Source organism: Rhinoraja longicauda, chromosome 6 (genome assembly GCF_053455715.1).
Source record: "Rhinoraja longicauda isolate Sanriku21f chromosome 6, sRhiLon1.1, whole genome shotgun sequence".
Taxonomy (NCBI): domain Eukaryota; kingdom Metazoa; phylum Chordata; class Chondrichthyes; order Rajiformes; family Arhynchobatidae; genus Rhinoraja; species Rhinoraja longicauda.
In genome coordinates this window covers 43,544,277-43,567,658 of record NC_135958.1, presented here as the reverse complement: position 1 = coordinate 43,567,658, position 23,382 = coordinate 43,544,277, and the positions used below count along the sequence as shown (strand labels likewise).

The 23,382-nt window shown below is 49.1% G+C and overlaps 1 protein-coding gene across 2 annotated transcripts in view; it reads left to right on the top strand.

The window, feature by feature from the left end:
• tango6 (transport and golgi organization 6 homolog (Drosophila)) overlaps positions 1-17,475 on the top strand; it is a 55,976-nt gene extending 38,501 nt beyond the window's left edge. Inside the window, exons 14-18 of one of the 2 annotated variants that reach the window (XM_078400897.1) lie at positions 797-854; positions 14,188-14,340; positions 15,258-15,409; positions 16,345-16,458; positions 17,196-17,475. In XM_078400897.1, coding sequence (XP_078257023.1) covers positions 797-854; positions 14,188-14,340; positions 15,258-15,409; positions 16,345-16,458; positions 17,196-17,372 — 654 coding nt within the window. In that variant the 3' untranslated portion in view covers positions 17,373-17,475. The remainder of the gene's footprint in view (positions 1-796; positions 855-14,187; positions 14,341-15,257; positions 15,410-16,344; positions 16,459-17,195) is intronic. The other variant, XM_078400898.1, reaches the window with a different exon arrangement.
• The last annotated feature ends 5,907 nt before the right edge of the window (positions 17,476-23,382 follow it).

Here is a 23,382-nt window from a genome sequence, read left to right as displayed (position 1 = left end):
CATAAGAGTCACACTGGCCAACAATGTCCCAGCTACACTAGTCCCACCTGCTTGCGCTTGGTCCATATCCCTCCAAACCTGGCCTATCCATGTACCTGTCTAACCGTTTCTTAAACGATGGGATAATCCCAGCCTCAACCACCTCCTATGGCAGCTTGTTCCATACACCGACTACCCTTTGTGTGAAAAAGTTACCCCTCGGATTCCTATTAAATCCTTTCCCCTTCACCTTGAACCTATGTCCTCTGGTCCTTGATTCCCCTACTCTGGGCAAGAGATTCTGTACACCTCCATAAGATCATCCCTCATCCTCCGGCACTCCATGGAATAGAGACCCAGCCTACTCAACCTCTCACTACAGCTCACACCCTCTGGTCCTGGCAACATCCTCATAAATCTTCCCTGAACCCTTTCAAGCTTGAATCCGTTTCAAGCTTTTACACCGAGCCAATTAACCCACAAACCTGTGGTCTTTGGAGTGTGGGAGGAAACTGAAGATCTCAGAGAAAACCCACGCAGGTCATGGGGAGAACGTATAAACTCTCTACAGACAGCACCCATAGTCATGATTGAATCCGGGTCTCTGGCACTGTAAGGCAGCAACTCTGCCACTGCACCACTGATGAGCTGCATCTTAACTTCGTTGCACGGGAGAATGGGTTGATTTGTTCATGGCTGCATGTACGTGAGTAGCAATGGTCTGGTAGATGTGGTTAATCACGTTGAGCATCTGCAGCCTGACTGTGCTGATGGGGAGGGTTGCTCTGGATTGCTAACCTCCATACCCTTGTTTCAGGTGTTTCTGGAAAATCTGACCCATGAAGATTCCTTTGTTTATTTGTCAGCAATTCAAGGTAAGAGCGTTGCTTCACAATCCTGTGTCTACAAGACCTCCAGAGCCCTCAGGAAAGCAGATTCACTCACCATGTGGTGCGTGGACTCTGATTGCCCTCAGGTCTTTGTGTGTCCAATTCTAAACTATACACTGAACACGTGCACAAGCCCTGTCTTTGTGCACCTCTCCTCCCCTGCTTTGTTCCCTGTCTCTGTCAGGGAGTCTGTTCCCTCCACAGATGCTGCCTGACTGGCTGTTCCTCCAGCACTTTATGTTGTGTCTGTAAACTGGCATCAGGCAACTTTCCATGTTACTCCATCTTCTTTAAATAGGATGCCTCATTTTTCGAAAGTACCTGTGACATTCCCTGCATCTTTTAACTCTTCTTTTCTCCATGACCTGCCAGCGACAAAGCTCTGCTGCCACTATGCAGGCATTGCGGGCCGAAGGGCCTGTTTTTGTGCTGTGCTGTTCTATGTTCTAGATGCTATCTCATTTGTGCTGAGTTCTAAATTCGTGAAGCTTGCCTGCAGCAGAAATCAGAACATATCGAACATATCGACTAAGATTGTGATATGTTTTATCAGTCTGTAAAGGTCGGGAAGTTGGAGAGAGGACGACCATTGGCTGTAAGTGAGTGGGAATTACAGTGCAATAAGTCAGTCAGAAGAGAATAAGTGGATTGGTTGATCATTTAAGTGAGAAGTCTGGTAAATTGGACAATCAGGCAATTTAAATTGGTGATATAAGCAAGACTTGCAAAAGGGTGCAGCCCAGTGAGGGAAGTGCCCTGTGAGAAAAGTGCGAGTCTTCGGCTGCGAGTCTTCGGCGAGGAGGCTGAGGTGAGGTGAGGTGACAATTGTTTTAAGCCAGAACTGTTTATAGACACAAGGTAATGGCGGAAAAGTTGGTGCAGTGTGTTTCCTGCAGGATGTGGGAAGATAGGGACGTCGCTGGAGCTTCTGGGAGCTACACCTGCAAGAACTGTGTCCAGGTGCAGCTCCTGAATGGACGTGTGGTGGAGTTGGAGAGGCAGTTGGATGACCTCAGGGCCATCCGGGAATGCGAGAGTTTCCTCGACAGGACCTATTGTGAGGCTGTCACGCCAAGGGTCCAGGTCGAGCGAAGGTGGGAGACTGTTTCAGGGGGGAGTGGACGTGGACTACAGGAAACCCCAGTGGCTGTGCCTATTGCAAATAGGTATACCCTCTTGGGAACTGTCGGGGCAGAAGACGTTTCCAGTCCGAGTGGTGGACCTGTTAGCAAGGATACTCGACAGGGGAGACCGAAGTCAGGTGAGAGCCGTAGTGGTGGGTGACTCCATCGTCCGAGGGACGGACAGAAGATTCTGTGGCAGCAGGAGGGACTTGAGGATGGTCTGTTGCCTCCCTGGTGCCAGGGTTCAGCACATCACGGACCGGCTTCAGAAAATCCTAGTGAGGGAAGGCGATCAACCTGAAGTCGTTGTGCACGTGGGCACGAATGACGTCGGGCGGAAGAGGAAGGAGGTGCTACAGCGGGAGTTTAGAGAGTTAGGAAAAAGACTGAGAAGTAGGACGTCGAAGGTGGTTATCTCTGGACTGCTACCGGTACCTCGTGCTGGTGAGGTCAGGAACAGAGAGATAGAGGGTATGAATTTATGGCTGAGGGGCTGGTGCAGAGAGCAGGGATTTAGATTTCTGGACCACTGGGATCTCTTCTGGGCTAGGGGTGACTTGTACAAAAGGGACGGGTTACATCTTAACAGCAGGGGGACAAACATTCTGGCAGGCAGGTTTGCTAGTGCGACACCTGTGGCTTTAAACTAAGTAGTGGGGGGGAGGGGTTAACAAATTGGGAATATGAAGATGAGGTTAAAGGGAATACAGGAGATATTGCAGAAGACTCGGAAGAATGGGAACAGAAGTTCTAGAGGGGAAAAGAGATTAAGGACAGGGCCATTTGTGACCGATGTGAGAGGGGAGGTAAATACAGAAATTAAAGTGTTGTACTTAAATGCGCGTAGTATAAAAAATAAAGTGGATGAGCTTGAGGCTCAGTTAGTCATGGGCAAGTATGATGTAGGGATCACTGAGACATGGCTACAAGAGGACCAGGGCTGGGAACTGAATATTCAGGGGTACACAACGTATAGAAAAGACAGACAGGTGGGCAGAGGGGGTGGGGTTGCTCTGCTGGTAAGGAATGATATTCATTCCCTTGCAAGGGGTGACATAGAATCAGGAGATGTTGAATCAGTATGGATAGAAATGAGGAATTGTAAGGGTAAAAATACCCTAATGGGAGTTATCTATAGGCCCCCAAACAGTAGCCTCGACATAGGGTGCAAGTTGAATCAGGAGATAAAATTGGCGTGTCACAAATGTAATGCTACAGTGGTTATGGGAGATTTCAACATGCAGGTAGACTGGGAAAATCAGGTTGGAAATGGACCCCAGGAAAGAGAGTTGTAGAGTGCCTTCGAGATGGATTCCTAGAACAGCTTGTACTGGAGCCTACCAGGGAGAAGGCAATTCTGGATTTAGTGTTGTGTAATGATCCTGATCTGATAAGGGGACTAGAGGTAAAAGAGCCATTAGGAGGCAGTGATCACAACATGATAAGTTTTACTCTGCAAATGGAAAGGCAGAAGGGAAAATCGGAAGTGTCGGTATTACAGTATAGCAAAGGGGATTACAGAGGCATGAGGCAGGAGCTGGCCAAAATTGACTGGAAGGAGGCCCTAGCAGGGAAGACGGTAGAACAGCAATGGCAGGTATTCCTGGGAATAATGCAGAGGTTGCAGGATCAATTTATCCCAAAGAGGCGGAAAGACTCTAAGGGGAGTAAGAGACACCTGTGGCTGACAAGGGAAGTCAAGGACAGCATAAAAATTCAGGAGAGGAAGTATAACATAGCAAAGAAGAGTGGGAAGACAGAGGATTGGGACTCTTTTAAAGAGCAACAAAAGTTAACTAAAATGGCAATACGGGGAGAAAAGATGAGGTACGAGGGTAAACTAGCCAATAATATAAAGGAGGATAGCAAAAGTTTTTTTAGGTACGTGAAGAGGAAAAAAATAGTCAAGGCAAATGTGGGTCCCTTGAAGACAGAAGCAGGGGAATTTATTATGGGGAACAAAGAAATGGCAGACGAGTTAAACCGTTACTTTGGATCTGTGTTTACTGAGGAGGATACACACAATCTCCCAAATGTTCTAAGGGCCGGAGAACCTAGGGTGATGGAGGAACTGAAGGAAATCCACATTAGGCAGGAAATGGTTTTGGGTAGACTGATGGGACTGAAGGCTGATAAATCCCCAGGGCCTGATGGTCTGCATCCCAGGGTACTTAAGGAGGTGGCTCTAGAAATAGTGGAAGCATTGGAGATCATTTTTCAATGTTCTATAGATTCAGGATCAGTTCCTGTGGATTGGAGGATAGCAAATGTTATCCCACTTTTTAAGAAAGGAGGGAGAGAGAAAACGGGTAATTATAGACCAGTTAGTCTGACATCAGTGGTGGGGAAGATGCTGGAGTCAATTATAAAAGACGAAATTGCTGAGCATTTGGATAGCAGTAACAAGATCATTCCGAGTCAGCATGGATTTACGAAGGGGAAATCATGCTTGACAAATCTACTGGAATTTTTTGAGGATGTAATTAGGAAAATTGACAGGGGAGAGTCAGTGGATGTGGTGTACCTCGACTTTCAGAAAGCCTTCGACAAGGTCCCACATAGGAGATTAGTGGGCAAAATTAGAGCACATGGTATTGGGGGTAGGGTACTGACATGGATAGAAAATTGGTTGACAGACAGAAAGCAAAGAGTGGGGATAAATGGGTCCCTTTCGGAATGGCAGGCAGTGACCAGTGGGGTACCGCAAGGTTCGGTGCTGGGACCCCAGCTATTTACGATATACATTAATGACTTAGATGAAGGGATTAAAAGTACCATTAGCAAATTTGCAGATGATACTAAGCTGGGGTGTAGTGTGAATTGTGAGGAAGATGCAATAAGGCTGCAGGGTGACTTGGACAGGTTGTGTGAATGGGCGGATACATGGCAGATGCAGTTTAATGTAGATAAGTGTGAGGTTATTCACTTTGGAAGTAAGAATAGAAAGGCAGATTATTATCTGAATGGTGTCAAGTTAGGAAGAGGGGATGTTCAACGAGATCTGGGTGTCCTAGTGCATCAGTCACGGAAAGGAAGCATGCAGGTACAGCAGGCAGTGAAGAAAGCCAATGGAATGTTGGCCTTCGTAACAAGAGGAGTTGAATATAGGAGCAAAGAGGTCCTTCTACAGTTGTACCGTGCCCTGGTGAGACCGCACCTGGAGTACTGTGTGCAGTTTTGGTCTCCAAATTTGAGGAAGGATATTCTTGCTATTGAGGGCATGCAGCGTAGGTTCACTAGGTTGATTCCCGGAATGGCGGGACTGTCATATGTTGAAAGGCTGGAGCAATTAGGCTTGTATACACTGGAATTTAGAAGGATGAGGGGGGATCTTATTGAAACATATAAGATAATTAGGGGATTGGACACATTAGAGACAGGAAACATGTTCCCAATGTTGGGGGAGTCCAGAACAAGGGGCCAAAGTTTAAGAATAAGGGGTAGGCCATTTAGAACGGAGATGAGGAAGAACTTTTTCAGTCAGAGAGTGGTGAAGGTGTGGAATTCTCTGCCTCAGAAGGCAGTGGAGGCCAGTTCGTTGGATGCTTTCAAGAGAGAGCTGGATAGAGCTCTTAAGGATAGCGGAGTGAGGGGGTATGGGGAGAAGGCAGGAACGGGGTACTGATTGAGAGTGATCAGCCATGATCGCATTGAATGGCGGTGCTGGCTCGAAGGGCTGAATGGCCTACTCCTGCACCTATTGTCTATTGTCTATTGAGTCAGTTTAATTCTGCTGTCAAAATCAATGGTGTGGCGATGTATTCTGCTCCACCACCAATGGAGGAAGTGAGTTATAAAGACTCAGAAATCCCTGAGAGTAAAGGTTCCATTTCATCTGTCTTAAATAGGTGACCTGTTATTTTTAAACAGAAGCCCCAAGTTATTTCCAGAAAGGAACCATCGTCTTCACGCCCGCTTGTCAACACCTCTCGGTATCCTGCATTTAAAATCAAGTACCTCTCCCTCTTCTGTCCCGGGCAGATGCAATCTAGTCTGTCTGCTCTCACCACAAGGTTTCCACATCACTGTGGCTAGATTACGCTTATATTCTTCCTCCTACAAATGTTTGGTCTTCCTTTGCTGAATTCTGAAATTCTAAATGAAAAATAGTGGTGGTATCAGGAGAATAAAAGAGAACGTGCGTGAGAGTAGAGACAAGGTGAGGTTGAGTGTCACGACTGGTGGTGAGACTGGGCTGAAAGGGCATCTAGGAGGTTGTAGAGGAGATGAATGTCGCATCAGGCTGGTCACCACATTCCACCCTGAATGTGCCAGCTTTAGACCACTGTTGGGTTAAATCAGGATTGAGTGAGGTATGATTCCTTGCCTGCGTGGGCTTTGCCAGCACTAGGGGTTGCTAACTTCCGCACTCCCAAATATGGGACAATGTGACGTGACCGCCCCGCGCCCCACCTGACCTCACCCAGCCAGTGGCCGCGTACTCCCGCTCCACCAATGCTACGCAACCCGCCTCCCGGCCCGGGCGGCCGCCATTGGTGGAGCTTGAGAATGTGGCCGCTGGCTGGGTGAGGTCACGTGGGGCACAGGGTGGTGATGTCACCCATTGTCCCTTACTTGGAAGTGAGGAAGTTGGTAACCCTACTAATACTGGACAAGGGCGGTCCTGTAAGGGACAAACTAATTTAGCCCAAAATACGGGACAGTTGGCAACTCTAGCCAGCACCCATCCCTGACTGTTTAAAGAGATGCACACAAAAGCAAATTAAAGTGTGTTGATGTTAGAGTAAGCTGCGGGCTTCCTCAGTGCGGTCTATCATGAATCTCATTGCTCATGAAATGGCGCCACAGACTTCACACACCTGGAGCATCAGGCAATGACATTGACTGATGTCAACATTACTGCGCATTGCATCACAGTCCATTGTGTGAAGAGTGAGTCAAGGCCACATCACTCTGCCTCAGGATAAGAGTGAGTCAAGGCCACATCACTCTGCCTCAGGATAAGTGCCCCATAGTGAACAAAACCTGCAGTCAAACCTGGATTTCATGGCAAGCTGTTTGCACTGTGTGAGAGAGGCTTTTATTAAATATGCTGCACCTTTTAGTTATAAAGATCCTTGAAGAGAGAGCTTGGTTTAAATTTTTAAAACCTGCATCTGCAAACAGATTCTGTACATCAAACAGTTTTGCTGCTTTTTCTTCTGGGCCAGTATTTGAGTGAACATTTGAATGCAGTCCAGTTAATGGCGTGATGTGCAGGCTGGTGCTGGCATTGGGCCGGGCCTGGATGGGTGGGCTTGATTCTGGTTGTCTCTTCACATTTCATTGTCCATCCCCAATTGGTGAAAGGAGTTGATGAAGCAGCTCTTGAATGAGCACAGTGCCGCTGGTGAAGGTTGTTGTTGGGGAGGGAGTTGCAGGGTTTAGTTCCTGGCACGGTGAGAGATTGGGGATATATTCCCAGGTTTTATGTGCGATCTGCCTATGGTAACTGCAGAGGAAATTGCAAATGTCCGCTTGGCTTCTCCTGACTGCCCCTTCAATAATCATAGCTATTCTTTTACTTCAGCTCCACATTCCTGCAATAGCCCTCTTAATTTATGCCTTGAACCTTCGGATATAAAAGCAGGTGGGGTAGAGGGGGGATAGAAACAAAATACTGAAATAACTCAGCGAGGCAGGCAGCATCTCTGGTGAAAAGGAATAGGTGATGTTTTGGGTCGAGGCCCTTCATCAGGTGGAGGGGAGAAGGAAGGCCGTTCCTTGTGTACAGAGCAGCCCTGCCGTGTGCTGGAAGATGATCCGTGGTGGAGGAATAACAGACCCACTGGGGTGGCAGGCAGCTTCATTGGCACCGTTTCACCGAGGAGGAGAGACTGGGGGAATAGGAAGCAATCCCTGCAGCAAGCAGGGCGAGTAGCCAGAGTCACGGCAGGTGCCTGGCCTTGTGTGTGCTGGTCACAGGAGGAAGGGAAGTATCATCACTGCCAATCTGCATCCTGCTATCAGCTTCACATGGAGCATCTTTGATCTTGTCCACATCAGCAGTCGGGGCATATGTGTGCAGACACGGGGAGCTGGGGTCTGTAACCACTGTGGCTTTGCCTTGCGGATGGTGGCAATGTTATTTAGACACGTGCCCATCGCTCCAGGCACGGTGACAGGACCAGGAGAGTCGGGGTCGAGCGGTGGATGTTTGGTGAGCATGAGTGGCAAAGTGGGGTCTTGCGGGATATTGGTCGAGGTAAAGGTTTGCTTTTCGTAGTGTTGTGGCCGTGAATATGTGTGTAAACTCTTAACACCCATTAATTGCTATAGAGTGGTTGGGTTTTATACTGTATCCCAATCTATCTGAGCGCTGAAGATTGAAAAAGGATATTTCAACTTTTAATTTTGAGAGTTGCTTCTGAATAATGTGACGGCAGGTGGCAAGTCTCGTCCTGCACCCTGGGGTGCACGCACGTAGTCTCATCCTGCACCCTGGAGTGCTCGCACTTCTCCCACCATTTCATTTCAATAATAATCATTTTTTCATAATAAAATATAATCAAAACAAAAACTATGCAAAACTCATGATCTGTTCTTCGTGTGACTTAGTGTCTGCACATTCAGTATTGCTCGTGTTATACCATTAATGTTAGCACCTCTGGTTCTCCTTACACACCACATCATTACAGCCCCCTGGTCCCCTGGAGTCTTGTCCCTCCCTTGTTTGAGGCAAGTCCGCACCAGACACATCCCCATATAGTCCCCCTGCTCCTGCCCCTGCTTGATGCAATCATCAATCATCACCCATCCCAAAGTCCTATGACTCATAGAGTGACATAGTATGGAAACAGGCCCTTGGACCCATCTTGCCCACACCGGCCAACCTTGAATGCCTTTTATGCCCCTCATTTCTCCCCATCCCCCCACATCCCTCCCTCCAGCTTTACATGTCACTCCTCCTCTTCACTCTGTATCTGACCCTTCCCCCCCACATCCCTCCCTCCAGCTTTACATGTCACTCCTCCTCTTCACTCCGTATCTGACAGCCTGTTGTCTTCTTTTCACCTCCAACCTTTGTCACTTGCTCCACCCATCTGCCAATCAAATCCTCCTCACCTGAATACATCTATCACCTGTGTAGATGCTGTTCATCTGAAGAAGGGTCCCGTCCCAAAACGTCACCTATTCCTTCTCTCCAGAGATGCTGTCTGGGCCGCTGAGTTACTGCAGCTTTTTGGGTCTATCTATCATCTGAGCCTTGCTTCACCCCTGCATCTCCATTTTCTCCATTTTCTCCAGCACTTTACTTTTTGCTACAGTTAGTCTTTGTTACTTTAATGATGCATTAATATCAAGCATTCTTTCAGATTTCCAACAATCTTTTGCTTGTTGCTCATAATGCTGCAGTGAAGCACGAGCCCGTGGTTTGAGCGGCACTAGTAATCTTGTTGTATCTCGTCAATAATGCCTCTTGTTTATTCTCAGTGAGGCCTGAAGTGGTTTCCCTGACCCTGGGAGATTTATGTTTCAGTTTGAAGTAGCAACTTATAATTTACAAAGTTCACCTGAAAGACGGCTGTGTTTCTGTGAGATTGTCTAAGTGATTTTGGAGCTGCACCTTCAGTAGTTGGAATGCCCTCTGGTCTTCAGCCTTCAGGTACAGATGTTTCCTTCAGCACTTCCCCACTTTCCAGAGAAACTTGAATCAAATTCTTTGGAGAGCCTGGTGTGAGGCTTCCCTCGAGATCAGGCAACGTGTGGAGAGAGAAACTAAGCTGTTTCACTCACTGACTTTGCACTTCAGACGTTGTTTTGGATTTTCAGTATCTGCAGAATTCTGCTTCTGAAAATTGAGTTTCCAACGGCGAAGGTCTCGACCTGAAACGTCACCCATTCCTTCTCCAGAGATGCTGCTTCTCCCGCTGAGTTAGTCCAGCATTTTGTGTCTATCTCCTGCTTCTAGAAACACTGGGATTGTTCACTGACAATCAAAGAAAAGGGCAAGGATATTTAGACTATTCAAAAGCATAGAATATTGAAAAAGACAGCACAGGAACAGGCCCCTCAGCCCACAATGTCTGCATCATGGCACCAACTTAAACTAATCCTATCTGTCTACATGTCTTCCGTATCCCTCTATTGCCAGCATATTCATGTGTTTGTACAAATGTCTCTTAAACATTATTATCTAAACTAAACTAAAACTAAACTATTATACCTGCTTACAATGCCAGGAAGCATATTTTAGAAACCACCTCCGAAAAAAAATCCTTAATCTCTGCCGTTCTTAACTTAAACCTATGCCCTAAATATTTGACATTTCCACGCTGGGGAAAGTATATGACCCTCTGCGCCTTCATACTTTGTCAGTTCATCTCTGGGGAAAATAATTACATTTGTCCATTGGCGATGGGTCCTCTGTTGATTTGTCGTCAATATTTACGATTTAGGTGACAATGTTACTAACAGGGTTAGTAAGTTTGCAGATGACATTAGAATTGGTTGTGCACTGAAGAAGGTTATGCAATATTAGAACACGATCCAGATTAACTGGGAAAGTGGGCCAAAGCATGGCAGATTAATTTATCGCGGACATGTGAGAGGTTTCACATTTTTAATTAACCTGGAGCAGAATTTGCACACTAACTGATAGGGTCTGGAGAACAGAGAGACCGAGAGTACCAGTACATAGTTCCATGAAGATGGTGATATAGGTGAAGAAGGCATGGCACGTTTGGTGTCATCGGTCAGGGCAGAGTACAGGAGTTGGCACATCATAGTGTGACCATACAGCTCATTGGTGAGTACATTTGCAGTACTGGTCACCCATATATAGGAAGGATGTCATTAAGATGGAAAGGCTTGGTAAGTCTCAATGACTTGGGAGGATATTACCAAGGCAGAAGAGCATGCATTAAAAGAAGGAACTAGATAGACTGGGACTTCGTCTGAAGCATAGGAGACTGAGTGGTGACTAATTAAAAGTTTATAAAATCACAAGGGGTTAGGTGAATTGTCACAATCGTTTTCCCAGTGTAGCGAGGTCCAAAACTACAGGGTAAAGGTTTAATGTAGAAACTGCACTGCAGATGCTGGGTTACAAAAAAGACACAGTGTTGGAGTTACTGCAGGTCAGGTGGCATCTCTGGGGATAGGTGCCATTTTGGGTTGCAACCCTTCATCAGACTGATTATAGGGTGGGGGGGGAGGGGAGAGAGGTGAGGCAGAACAAAGAGAATATTGATTTCTCTATCTTCAAGTAACCCTTTCAGTCTCTCTCTGTCCCTCCCCCACCATAGTTCTCCGACTAGTTTCACTGTCCTGATTAATTCTGATTGTATGTCTCCTTATCACCTTCCCCGCAGCTATCAATGAACCGTTCTACATTTCCTTATCATCGTCTGCTTTAATCTGTCGTTCTCACACCTTACCCTTCCATATCTCTAGACTACCGCTACCCTGACTCGGTCAGAAGAAGGGTCTCGACCCAAAACGTCCCCCATTTCTTCTCTCCAGAGATGCTGCCTGGCCCGCTGAGCTACTCCAGCATTTTATGTCTGTCTTTGGGGCAGGACAAAGCCTGGCAAGTGATAGGTAGATACAGGTGAGATGGGGTTTTGATAGGCAGATGGTTGGACAAAGGCCAGAGATGAAGACAAAAGTTGTGAATTGTGAAGCCAGAGGAAGGAATATGGGTGGAAGGGGAGGGGGAGATGGTTGTGAGTCCAGTGGGCACAGGTTTGGCTCATTACCTGAGATTGGGAAAGTCAATGTTCTATCGTTGGGCATAGGTTTAATTTGAGACGGTACAGATTGAAAAGGGTAGTGTAGACAATAGACAATAGGTGCTGGAGTAGGCCATTCAGCCCTTCGAGCCAGCACCGCCATTCAATGCGATCATGGCTGATCACTCTCAATCAGTACCCCGTTCCTGCCTTCTCCCCATACCCCCTCACTCCGCTATCCTTAAGAGCTCTATCCAGCTCTCTCTTGAAAGCATCCAACGAACTGGCCTCCACTGCCTTCTGAGGCAGAGAATTCCACACCTTCACCACTCTCGGACTGAAAAAGTTCTTCCTCATCTCTGTTCTAAATGGCCTACCCCTTATTCTTAAACTGTGGCCCCTTGTTCTGGACTCCCCCAACATTGGGTGTAATAGAAGATGGAGGCGCCGGCATCAGTCTGAAGTCTCGACCCGAAACGTCGCCCATTCCTTCTCTCCTGAGATGCTGCCTGACCTGCTGAGTTACTCCAGCATGTTGTGAATAAATACCTCAGATTGAAAAGGGAATGACTGATAACATTTTTACACAGAGGGTGATAGGTATAATGAACGAGCTGCCAGGGGAAGTGGTAGAGTCAGGTATAATAATGTGTTAAAGACAATTTAGTCAATTCTATGGATGGGAAAGGGTTGAAGGATAAGAGGTAAATGGGTTTTGCTCAGATGGAGATCTTGGTCGGCATGGACATGTTGGGCTGAAGGGCCTGTTTACATGTTGACTTTAAGACTCTGATTCCTCACCTTGATCCCCCGTGGCCTGGCTCTATGTTAATGGGTGAATCACCTGCGTGTATAACTATTTGTTTCTATCTGTGCTGTTAAACCCTTTCAGCATTATTAAAATCTAAAATTTACATACTGTAGCTTTTTGAAGTTGTGGGAATAAAAGCAAAGAGCATGAATCTAGCCCTCAAATTTCCCTTTCAACCTCTTCACTATTTGGTGGAGTGGTGAAATTTCCCTGTAATTATGAATAGTATATTTCAGTCCAGTTCCCATCAAGTCTCAACAAGACCAACGTTACATTCTAGATACTTCTTACCAGAATTCCCTGTTCTTTGTAACTAATGAAACGTATGAATGAAGCAATTTCCTTAATTTCCTTTCAACCGCTCACTGCCTCGAGCTTAAGATTGACTGATTAAACTATCACTTATATTTCTGAACCTTGTAACCTTGTATCAATCAAAGTGTTGTAAAGCAACTTCACTTCAGCAATTGAAATCAGCACCCCTGCAATACCTTGTGGGAAAGCACCCAGTCTTCATCGGCTCCCGCCAGCCTCTCCACTCCTCATGGAGGGATGGGATGGAATACGTTATTGTCACATGTGACAAGGCAGTGAAAGTCTTTGCTTGCATCCACATTTACAAATAGCATCTACCTACGGCACTGACAAAGTCACAAAGCGTGCCGGCTCCCCCTCTTGTTCTCCCCTCCCCCCCCCCACCTCAGTGGATCCCCACGCCGGTCCCCGTTGTGCTTTGTTCCCCACCCCCTCAGCGGTTCCACCGCACCAGCTCCTCTTGTTCTCCCCCCCACCCCCCTCAGCGGTTCCCCCGCGCCGGGTCCACATTGTGCTTTGTCCCCCCCCCCCAGCGATTCCCCCCCATTGTGCTTTGTTCTCCCCCCACCACCTTCACGGTGGACCCCCAAACCGGGTCCTCCATTGTTCTTCCCCTCCCCCTCACGGCAGTCCTCCATGCTCTCATCCACCCGCGAGGCATTGCCGCCGCCGCCGAGGCCTCACCGCTGTCGATGCCCCACCACGCCTCCATGTTGCCGACCCAGGCCCCGGCCCGGGCTCCGTCGGCCACGTTGCCGGTGTACAGCCGCGGCCCGTCGAGAAGCCTTCTAGCCACGCGGCCCGTCGGGGAGCCCGTTCGGAGCTGCAGTGTAACGCTTGCCCACCAATGCCCCATCACACATTCTCAGGGTGGATGTACACGTCAGATGCGGACTACACCCTTTCAGTTCATGGACACGGCCGTCTCTGTGGCTGAAAAAGCTGTCCCTGAGGTCCCCCTTAATTCCCTCCGTCTCACCTTAAGCTTGTGTCCTCTAGTTTTAGAATTCTCTATCCTAAGAAAACAACGGTGAGCATTCACTTAATCTATGCCCCTCATAATCTTGTACACCTCAATAGTCACCCCTCGGTCTCCTACACTCTAAAGCAAAAATTCTCAGCCGATCCAAACGCCACCCACAGCTCAAGCCCAAGTAACATCGTGTTGAATCTTTCTGCATCCTTTCCCACATGATGACATCCTTCCTACAGCTGGGTAACTAGAATGTCACACTGAGCTCCAAGTGTGGTATCAAACGATGGACTGGCTTACAGGTTTTTGTGAGTACCTTTGAACCCAGCAAGGAATACTGCCTTTTCTGCCCCACCACTCAGTCTCGTCCCTGAGCTAAATTGCGTAAAGTCTGCAAATCGTGTAACCTCTGTTGCTGCAGGTGTGTCAGTGCTGTCCGATGTGTACCCAGCCCGAATCCTGCCACAATTACTCAAAGAATATCAAGTATCATCGCAGGAAGCTGAGAAAACACGATCGGTGGAGACGCGGATGAAGATTGGAGAGGTCCTGATGAGGAGTACGAGAGCTTTGGGTGAGGCTGCCGTGACAAGACCCTGAGGCCAGCATGCTGGCAGTGTCTGTGGAGGATCCGGGGGTCACAGCTGCTTAAAGCAGACTGCTGGTGGGGGAACTGGGTGCCACCCACACCATGCAGCATCAGCACATGTTTGTTTCTGTTCCTCCTCACTGCCAGTATTTAAGGATCAAGAACTGAAAATGATGGATGGCTGAAGAGATTAAGGGTCCAAGTGCACAGGGTACTAAATTGTAGGCGGCTTCAAAAGAGGAATCAGAAGCCAAGGGACCTTTAATTGGACAGACAGAATATAAATAGGAGGCGGTTTGGTTGCGGATAAAAGAGCCTGCAGAATAAAAAACATACCAGAGGAAGAACTCAGTGGGTTGGGCAGCACCTACGGAGGCGAGAGGTGTATGTCAAGATCCTGCACTCGTCCCCACCCATCACTCTTGTCTCTGTTCCTAGCATTTTTTGTTTTAAATTTAACTTTCCAACACCTGCAGTTTTTTTTTTTTTCACATGGATGAGAAGTTTAAATCCAAGGTGGATATGGAGACTCTGGCTAAATATTTTCAGATGTCGATAGACTTTTGGAGATTAAGGGAAACAAGGAACATGGGTTAGTTGAGGGTAGGGCTAACGAGTAGCCTTGATAGTATGGAATGGCAGCGGAGGTGTGACTGACCTCCTGCTGTTTCCTCTGCACAGGTGCTCTCCGCTTCCGATGCTTCGACTTGCGATAGCCCGACGTTACAAGGTTGCAAACGACAGCGAGCCGCAGCTCGCTTCCAGCCACTGTATTCTCTTGCTGAGACCTTCGCCCCACCGTCTCCTCTTCACCTGCCCCAGCTCTATTCCTCAAGCCCCTTGCTGTTCTTTCTCCTGCTCTCTGTGCCTCTCACCTCACCCTCACTTCTCTCTGCCGCTAGGTGGGATGGCGTCTCACTATCGTGACCAGCTGATCCATGTCTATTTGATGGGGAGCAAGGATGTGGATAGTTGTGTGCGAGCCAGTAGCCTGTCGAACTTGGGGGAGCTCTGCACCTGGCTGGACTTTGCTCTGGGCCCAGTCGTTCACGAGGTAAGCCCAGGCCGTGGGCTTCACAATGCTGCGCCCTGATGGAGTTTCTGGTTTTACAACTTCCCCCACACATTGGATTGCAACTTGTGTGTCAGCTGGTTTAGACACCAGCCTGTGTAGGAAAAAACTGCAGATACTGATACTTACCTATCGAAGGTAGACACAAAATGCTCGAGTAACTCAGCGGGAGTTAAGGAATCTCATCTCGGGAGAGAAGGAACAGGTGATGCTTCGGGTCGAGACCCAGAGCGTCACCCATTCTTTCTCTCCCGAGATGCTGCCTGGCCCGCTGAGTTACTCCAGCATTGTGTGTCTACCTTAGACACCAGCCTTTTCACCGCAACCCTTCTTGAATGGAGGCACAACATTTGCCATCCTTCAATCCCCTGACACCTCACCTGGATTTAATGACAACTTGCAAATCTCAGCCAGGGCTCCTGCAATTTCCTCTCTGGCTTCCCATAATGTCCTTCGATATATATGATCAGGCCCGGGAGATTTGTCTACGTTTATACGCGTCAGGGCCGTAAACACCTCATTGACTCCTCTCAAGACATTTCCAGTGACTGCCCTAAGTTCCTCCTGTCTCTCACTCAGTAAAAACAGACGAGAAATACTCATTGAGGACCTTGCCAATCTCCTGTGGCTCAACACAGAGTTGACCGCTTTGATTCCTAAGGGGTCCCACTCTCTCTCTGATAAGGTTATGGAGACTCCCAAGAGATTCTTTAAGTATATTAAGAGAAAACGGGTAGCTAAGGGGAGAATAGTGTGGCCGTCCGTATATGGAGCCACAGAAGATGGGTGAGGACTTACACGAATACTTGTCTGTATTTACCATGGGTTAGGTCTGGAATTCTGGGAAGAAAGCAGTTTGGATGAAAGTACAGGAGCAGGGTGCTGGCCTCATCTCCTGTTCACTCTGCTTCCACCAGGTGACTGCGTGTCTTTCTGCCATTGTGAAGACCGAGCGGGAGGCTGTGGTGCGGCGAGCTGCTGTTCATGTTGTCACGCTCCTGCTCCGAGGACTCTGTGAGAAGACTCTGCAGGTAAATAGTCCTCCTCTTGCAGCAACAAGGCAGGACAGGATGGAGGCCGGCGAGGCGGGCGAGGGCTCTGAGACCACGCACAGCACCACACACTGCACCACACACTGCACCGCACCACGCACCGCACCACGCACCGCACCGCACACTGCACCACGCACTGCACCGCACCACGCACCGCACCACGCACCGCACACTGCACCACGCACTGCACCGCACCACGCACTGCACCGCACCACGCAACGCACCACACACTGCACCACGCACTGCACCGCACCATGCACCGCACCACGCACCGCACCACGCACTGCACCACGCACTCAAACTCGACTCTCTGGACGTGTTGCAGACGTTTCACGCTGCCTCAGGAAAGCAAGCAACATAATCAAGAACCACTCACTCCCACCCCCGGCTATTCCCTCTCTCCCTGCTCCCGTCAGGCACATGATGACAAAAGCACATACCACCAGATTCAGAAACAGTTTCTCCACAATGTTAGCAGACTATTGAAGGGGGTCATCCTACAAACGAGGGTGTAGTCGCGATCTTCTCAACAACCTCATTGGGGACCTTGGACTTTTCTCTCCAACGCTATATTCTGCACTCTTTGCTCACCTGTTGTATTTGTGTAAGGCTTGATTGGCCTGACGTACAGTATGATGTGACTGGATCACACAAAGCTCTGCGGTATCTCGGTACGTGAGGATAACGCACCAATATGCACCTGTCCTCCCCCACAGGTGCTGAGTGATGTTCTGCTGGAGCTCTACCGCTTGCTGAAGTTTGCGGTGCGGACAGATGTGGACCAGCTAGTGCAGCTGCACGCACAGCTGGCGCTGCAGGAGTTGGACTGTGTCGTCAGAGGCATCCTGTTTCCAGAGGAAAAACTGGAAAAGAAAATCACTGTCCTTCCGTAGCATGTTCCAGCTTGCTTCATAGTGCTGCAAGTACAAGGATTGTGGCAGCACTGTTGGCTTTAGCCCGTGACTGAGCGGTCCTGTGGTGTGGTGCTGACTGATCCTGCAGGGTGGGGCTACGATGGTGTGGGTGGGGAGGAGGAGGGCGGGGGATTGCAGTGTTCTTCCTGAATTACTGAGAAATGTTGACCATGTTATCAGGTGGTGCAGTGGTTTCAACCAGTGTTGAGCCCATGGTGAGTCTGCCCTGCAGAGGCAGTGGGTGCTGCTGTTACTCTGCAGCGTGCGAGCTGATCGCCAGCCCTGCCACTGTCCCCAGCACTGGGCTTCTATTCCCCACTCACTGGCACCTGTTGCCCTCACTGAAGCTGGTGACCCTTCCCTGGCCTCACACACACCCTGAATGTTAAGGCCTCAGTGATGCCTCCGTGTTGCACCGTGGACATCCATCACTGAATGCTTGTGTGTTTCCACCTCCTCCAGCAGGAGGCAGTGGCCGTAAGCTGGGCATGAAGCAGCCTCAGTGAGTGTGAGCAGGACAGTAATCTGCTGAGGACGTGGTGAAGAGCTGGCTGGAGCTTGTCTCAGATGGCAGAGGGCAGAGTCAGAGCAGCCTGACCTGTCACCCAAACTACAGGCTGCTCCTCTCCCTGCAGACAACCCTGCACGGAGTTTCCACCTCTCCATCAGATGGACAAGGATGGAATGTGTGGACGAGTCCATGAGTATGTGAGCCCTTGTTTGAAATGTACCCATGTGTTATGGTTGTGACCTGGATTAGTAGTCGGATGTTTGGGACCACCTGTGCAGATGTGAATTTAATTCAGTTGATTAAACTAACCTAAACTAAAAAGAATGTCACAGATTCATCTGACATATCCAGGCCCTTCGGCCCACCACGACCATGATGACCTTTTTGCCCACACACTCATCCCATTTGGCCAAATCAGCTCTGCATGCTCCCTGCCTCGCCCCGTTGAACGTCTCTTCAACCTGGTCATTGTATCTGATTCCTGAACATCCTCCAACAGTGCATTTCAAATATCAACTACTCTCAGTGTACAACAGAATGCTTCCCTCAGATCCCCTTTAAAATTCCTTTCGCCTGTGTCTCTAGGTTTTGATCCTTTACCACGGGTAGGGTTACTGAGGGACTATTAATCCTGATGCATGACTTAGACATGAAGAAGATTTCATCTCTTCTATCAATGCCTTTCATAATCGTATGCACTTCCATCAGGCCACCCCTCCGCCTGAAAACCAGGTTCTCCGGTGTAACCACGTCCTGCTGCGCGGAGACTAGACTGCACACAATACTCCCTTGGAAATAAATGTATTTGCAGTGCTCCGGTTGCATGGCAAGGCCGGCGCGGTGAGTTGCCAGCCTGGTCTGGTCGGTAAACCCCTATCGTGCTGGACCCAGTGACGATGGGACAAGCTGTTTCCAGGCCAGGCTGTGGGGGACTTGGAGAAGGACCTGCAGGTGGTGCTGTTCCTATGTATGGAAATGCTTTGTCTCGGTGACAGAGGAATGTATCTGAGTGCGGTGGAGGTGAGTTGCGAGTGTGTTTTGTACTTTTCACATTGTGGACCTTGTGCTGTCAGTGATGGGCCGTTTGAGGAAGGGTTCTCACCTGGAACATCACCTGGAGAGGCACCATCTCCCTCCCCAGAGATGGTGCCCGGCCCATGGAGTTACTCCAGCTTTTTGTCTATCCAGGCACTGTTGGAAGAACCCCACTGGAGCCTAATGGCTCTACTGCAGATTACTGTACCACAGAAAGGGTAAAAGCAGCCAGCACGGTCAATGTGCCGGGGTTGGACGTGGCAAAGGTAATCCAGCCTATTCCCACATCTGTGGACTGGTATCGAAACTGAGAACAATGTTCCAAGTCCTGGCACGGTGAACTGGAGGAAATCACACACAGCCATGCAAGATGGGACTGAAGGTGATAAATCCCCAGGGCCTGATGGTCTGCATCCCAGGGTACTCAAGGAGGTGGCTCGAGAAATCGTGGACGCATTGGTGATCATTTTCCAATGTGCTATATATAGATTCAGGATCAGTTCCTGTAGATTGGAGGGTGGCTAATGTCCCACTTTTAAGAAAGGAGGGGGAGAGAAAGCAGGGAATTATAGACCAGTTAGCCTGACATCGGTGGTGGGGAAGATGCTGGAGTCAATTATCAAAGATGTAATAGTGCATTGGGATAGCAGTAACAGGATCGTTGGATTTACGAAGGGGAAATCATGCTTGACTAATCTGGGATTTTTTGAGGATATAACAAGTAAAATGGATAAGGGAGAGCCAGTCGATGTAGTGTATCTGGACTTTCAGAAAGCCCTTTGATAAGGTCCCACATAGGAGATTAGTGGGCAAAATTGGAGCACATGGTATTGGGGGTAGGGTTTTGACATGGATAGAAAATTGGTTGGCAGACAGGAAACAAAGAGTAGGGATAAATGGGTCCCTGACACAATGGCAGGCAGTGACTAGTGGGGTACCGCAAGGCTCGGTGTTGGGACCGCAGCTATTCACAATATAAATGATTTAGATGAAGGAATTAAAAGTAACATGAGCAAATTTGCAGATGACACAAAGCTGGGTGGCAGTGTGAACTGTGAGGAAGATGCTATGAGGTTGCAGTGTGACTTGGACAGATTGGGTGAGTGGGCAGATGCATGGCAGATGCAGTTTAATATGGATAAATGTGAGGTTATCCACTTTGGTGGTAAGAACAAGAAGGCAGATTATTATTTGAATGTTGTCAGATTAGGAAAAGGAGGTATACGAGACGTGGGTGTCCTTGTACATCAGTCTCTGAAAGTAAGCAGGCAGGTACAGCAGGCAGTGAAGAAAGCTAATGGCATGTTGGCCTTCATAATGAGAGGATTTGAGTACAGGAAAAAAGAGGTCCTTCTGCAGTTGTACAGGGCCCTAGTGAGACCGCACCTGGAGTACTGTGTGCAGTTTTGATCTCCTAATTTGAGGGAGGGCATTCTTGCTATTGAGGGAATGCAGCGTAGGTTCACAAGGTTAATTCCCGGGATGGCGGGACTGTCATATGATTAAAGAATGGAACGACTGGGCTTGTATGCACTGGAATTTAGACGGATGAGAGGGGATCTATTGAAACATAAAATCATTAAGGGATTGGACAGGCTGGAACCATGTTCCCGATGTTGGGGGAGTCCAAAACTAGGGCCCACAATTTAAGAATCATGGGTAGGTCATTTAGAACTGAGATGAGGAAAAACTTTTTCACCCATAGAGTTGTGAATTTGTGGAATTCTCTGCCTCAGAAGGCAGTGGAGGCCAATTCTCTGAATGCATTCAAGAGAGAGTTAGATAGAGCTCTAGGAGCTAGTGGAATCATGGGGTATGGGGAGAAGGCATGAACGGGGTACTGATTGTGGATGATCAGCCATGATCACGGTGAATGGCGGTGCTGACTCGAAGGGCCGAATGGCTTCCTGCTCCTGTTGTCTATGTATCTAAGATGCAGCTGTCATTTGGCGGGGAGGACCAGCGCTCTCACGCCAAGGCCACCCTCCTGTTATCAGGTGGGGAGTATGGCAGCTCAAAGCTGGGATGTAAGGCGTTGTGGGGACGAGCGGCACCACAGCGGCTGCCATCACACCAGGCAGGAGGGCAGTTGTGGAAACTCGAGTCGAAGTGTCGCCCAGACCCGCTGTCTGTCTGTCCCGCGGACAAACTCCAGTTTTTTTGTTTCTATCTTCGGGAAATGGTCGGTGTGTGGAAGGTGTTTCACACCAGCATTCACCCCACAGCACAGCACAGCACGTCCCATCCAAGGCTGCTGGGTTTCTAGTTACTGAAGGGATATCGAGTTAAATCATCATGTGGTCCCGGGCAGAGACAGCGTGTGCTGAACAAGTCAGCGGGGGTTGCTGAGAGCCAGTTTATCCCGACGCGTGACATGGACATTGGACAAATTAGGGAACTGAAATGAAGTTTTAAAATAAAACCTGAAAGTCCGGAAAAAAGAGGATGCAAGTAATTAATGTCTGGTACTGACCAGAGAAAACACCAAGAGAAAGATCAGACCCCCTGAAGTTTGCATTCAGGGACGGTCTGGGGGTTACAGGGTGACCTGACCCTCGGGGTGACCCTGGCCGTCAGCGGCCTGACCGAGACCCTGAGCCGGGGATCACTCTGCGCCCCAGCCCTGCACCCGGTGCCGTGCTGCCTCTCTCTCTCTCTCTCTCTCTCTCCCACCCGGTGCCCTGCGACCTCTCGCCCCCTCATGCACCGACTCCATCGCACCTGCCTCCATCTCCTCGCTGCCCAACCTGAACAATGTCGCAACATCCCACTGGCTGCCGGCAACTCAATGACTCTCTCGCTCCATCCTCTCCCCGCCCTCCCCACGTTCTCTGTCTCGTTCCCCCTCTCTCTCTGCCACTTCTCCTGCCCCTCCCCCGCTCCTTCCCCCTCCCCTACCTCTGACTGAGCCATTTTCCGCCTCTGCTCCGGGTACATAAGTCGGAGCCGCTGGCTGCTAGCGGGGAGTGCGGAGCCCACGGTTCACCGCTCAGCTTCAGTGGGATTCCCGTTTGCAGAGGAGGATCGGGACGGACCGGAGCAGCGCATTCACCCAGGTACCGCCCGCAAACAATGACAGGCAGACAAAGAGACGGCGCTGCGGTCTTAGCCCGGCTCTCCAGCCCGCAGAGCGGGAGGTGACAGGAGATGGTGCTGAGGTGAGGGGCGGAGGTGAGTTCACCTGTCCTCTCCACCGGGAGCCCACATCTGAGCGAAATTCAGGGTTTATCACATGTAGAGTCGGGAAGGACTGGAAGGGCCGATTGGCCACTTTTCCACACTGTGATTGGGATTTCAGCGCTAACACAGAACAAAGATATCAAGCACATCTTAGAGTAGAGGTTGTGCGCGGGAAACTGCGCAGACAGGACGGTAACACAGATTATAGAAGGTGAAGTGACAGACCCGCAGTGACACGGGACTTCACAGAATAACCACACGATGCAGTAACACAGAACAAAGTGATGCACAGCAGTAACAGAGAGATTGTGTGACGGTGCAGTGATGGTCAGAATGCAAGAGACAAGGCAGAAAGTTCAGAGCAGAGACTGCAGTATCAGCGCAGAGGCACGGAGCAGAAATGCGCACACCGCTATAAAGCAGTGCAGTAATGCCGGTGAATATTTCTCATGGGTCTTTACTGAAGGACATTGTGTGCTTGCAGAATTCAGGTGAAATTCTAGAACGTATTAACATCAATAGAGGAGGCATTAAATGTGTAAAACGCCCCAGGATGGATAAATCCCCACGATCACAGAGAAAGGGCGGGTTATCTAAAAAAGACACAAAGTGGCGGAGAGATTCAGCGGGTCAGGCAGCATCTCTGAATGTTTCGGGTCGAGACCCTTCTTCAGACATTGTTGGGTTGAGGGAGCTGGAAGCGGGGGCGGGTAAAAGGTTAACACAGGCGAGGAGGCAGGTAATACAGAATACAGAGCTTTATTTGTCATTCGGTACCGAGGTACCGAACGAAATTACATTGCAGTCACACACAAAAAAAAAAGAACACAAGACACATGACCCCAACACAAACATCCATCACAGTGACCCCTCACTGTGATGGAGGCAACAAAACTTCCACTCTCTTCCCCACGCCCAAGGACAGACAACAGCTCGTCCCCGACCGACCTAATAGGCAGCCAGAGATGAAAAAACAGGTCTAAGACAAACGCTGCCCATATTTCTCCCCCTCCCCTTTGCCACATCTGGAAGTTTTCAACCCCCCCCCCCCACCCTCTTTCTGAAGCAGAATTGCCAGTCGTTGACAGTGGCCTGACCGTTGTACCTCAACGAGTCCTGAGCCTGTCATGATGTGGAGCTTCTCCTGTTCGCCTCTGTCTCCGGACATTGTTCTCTGGGACGGAGAGTGATGACCCCCTTCTCCAATCTCCAACATCCCACCTCCTCGTGGAGCCACCACGTGGTCCCGACCTTCTAGCCCTC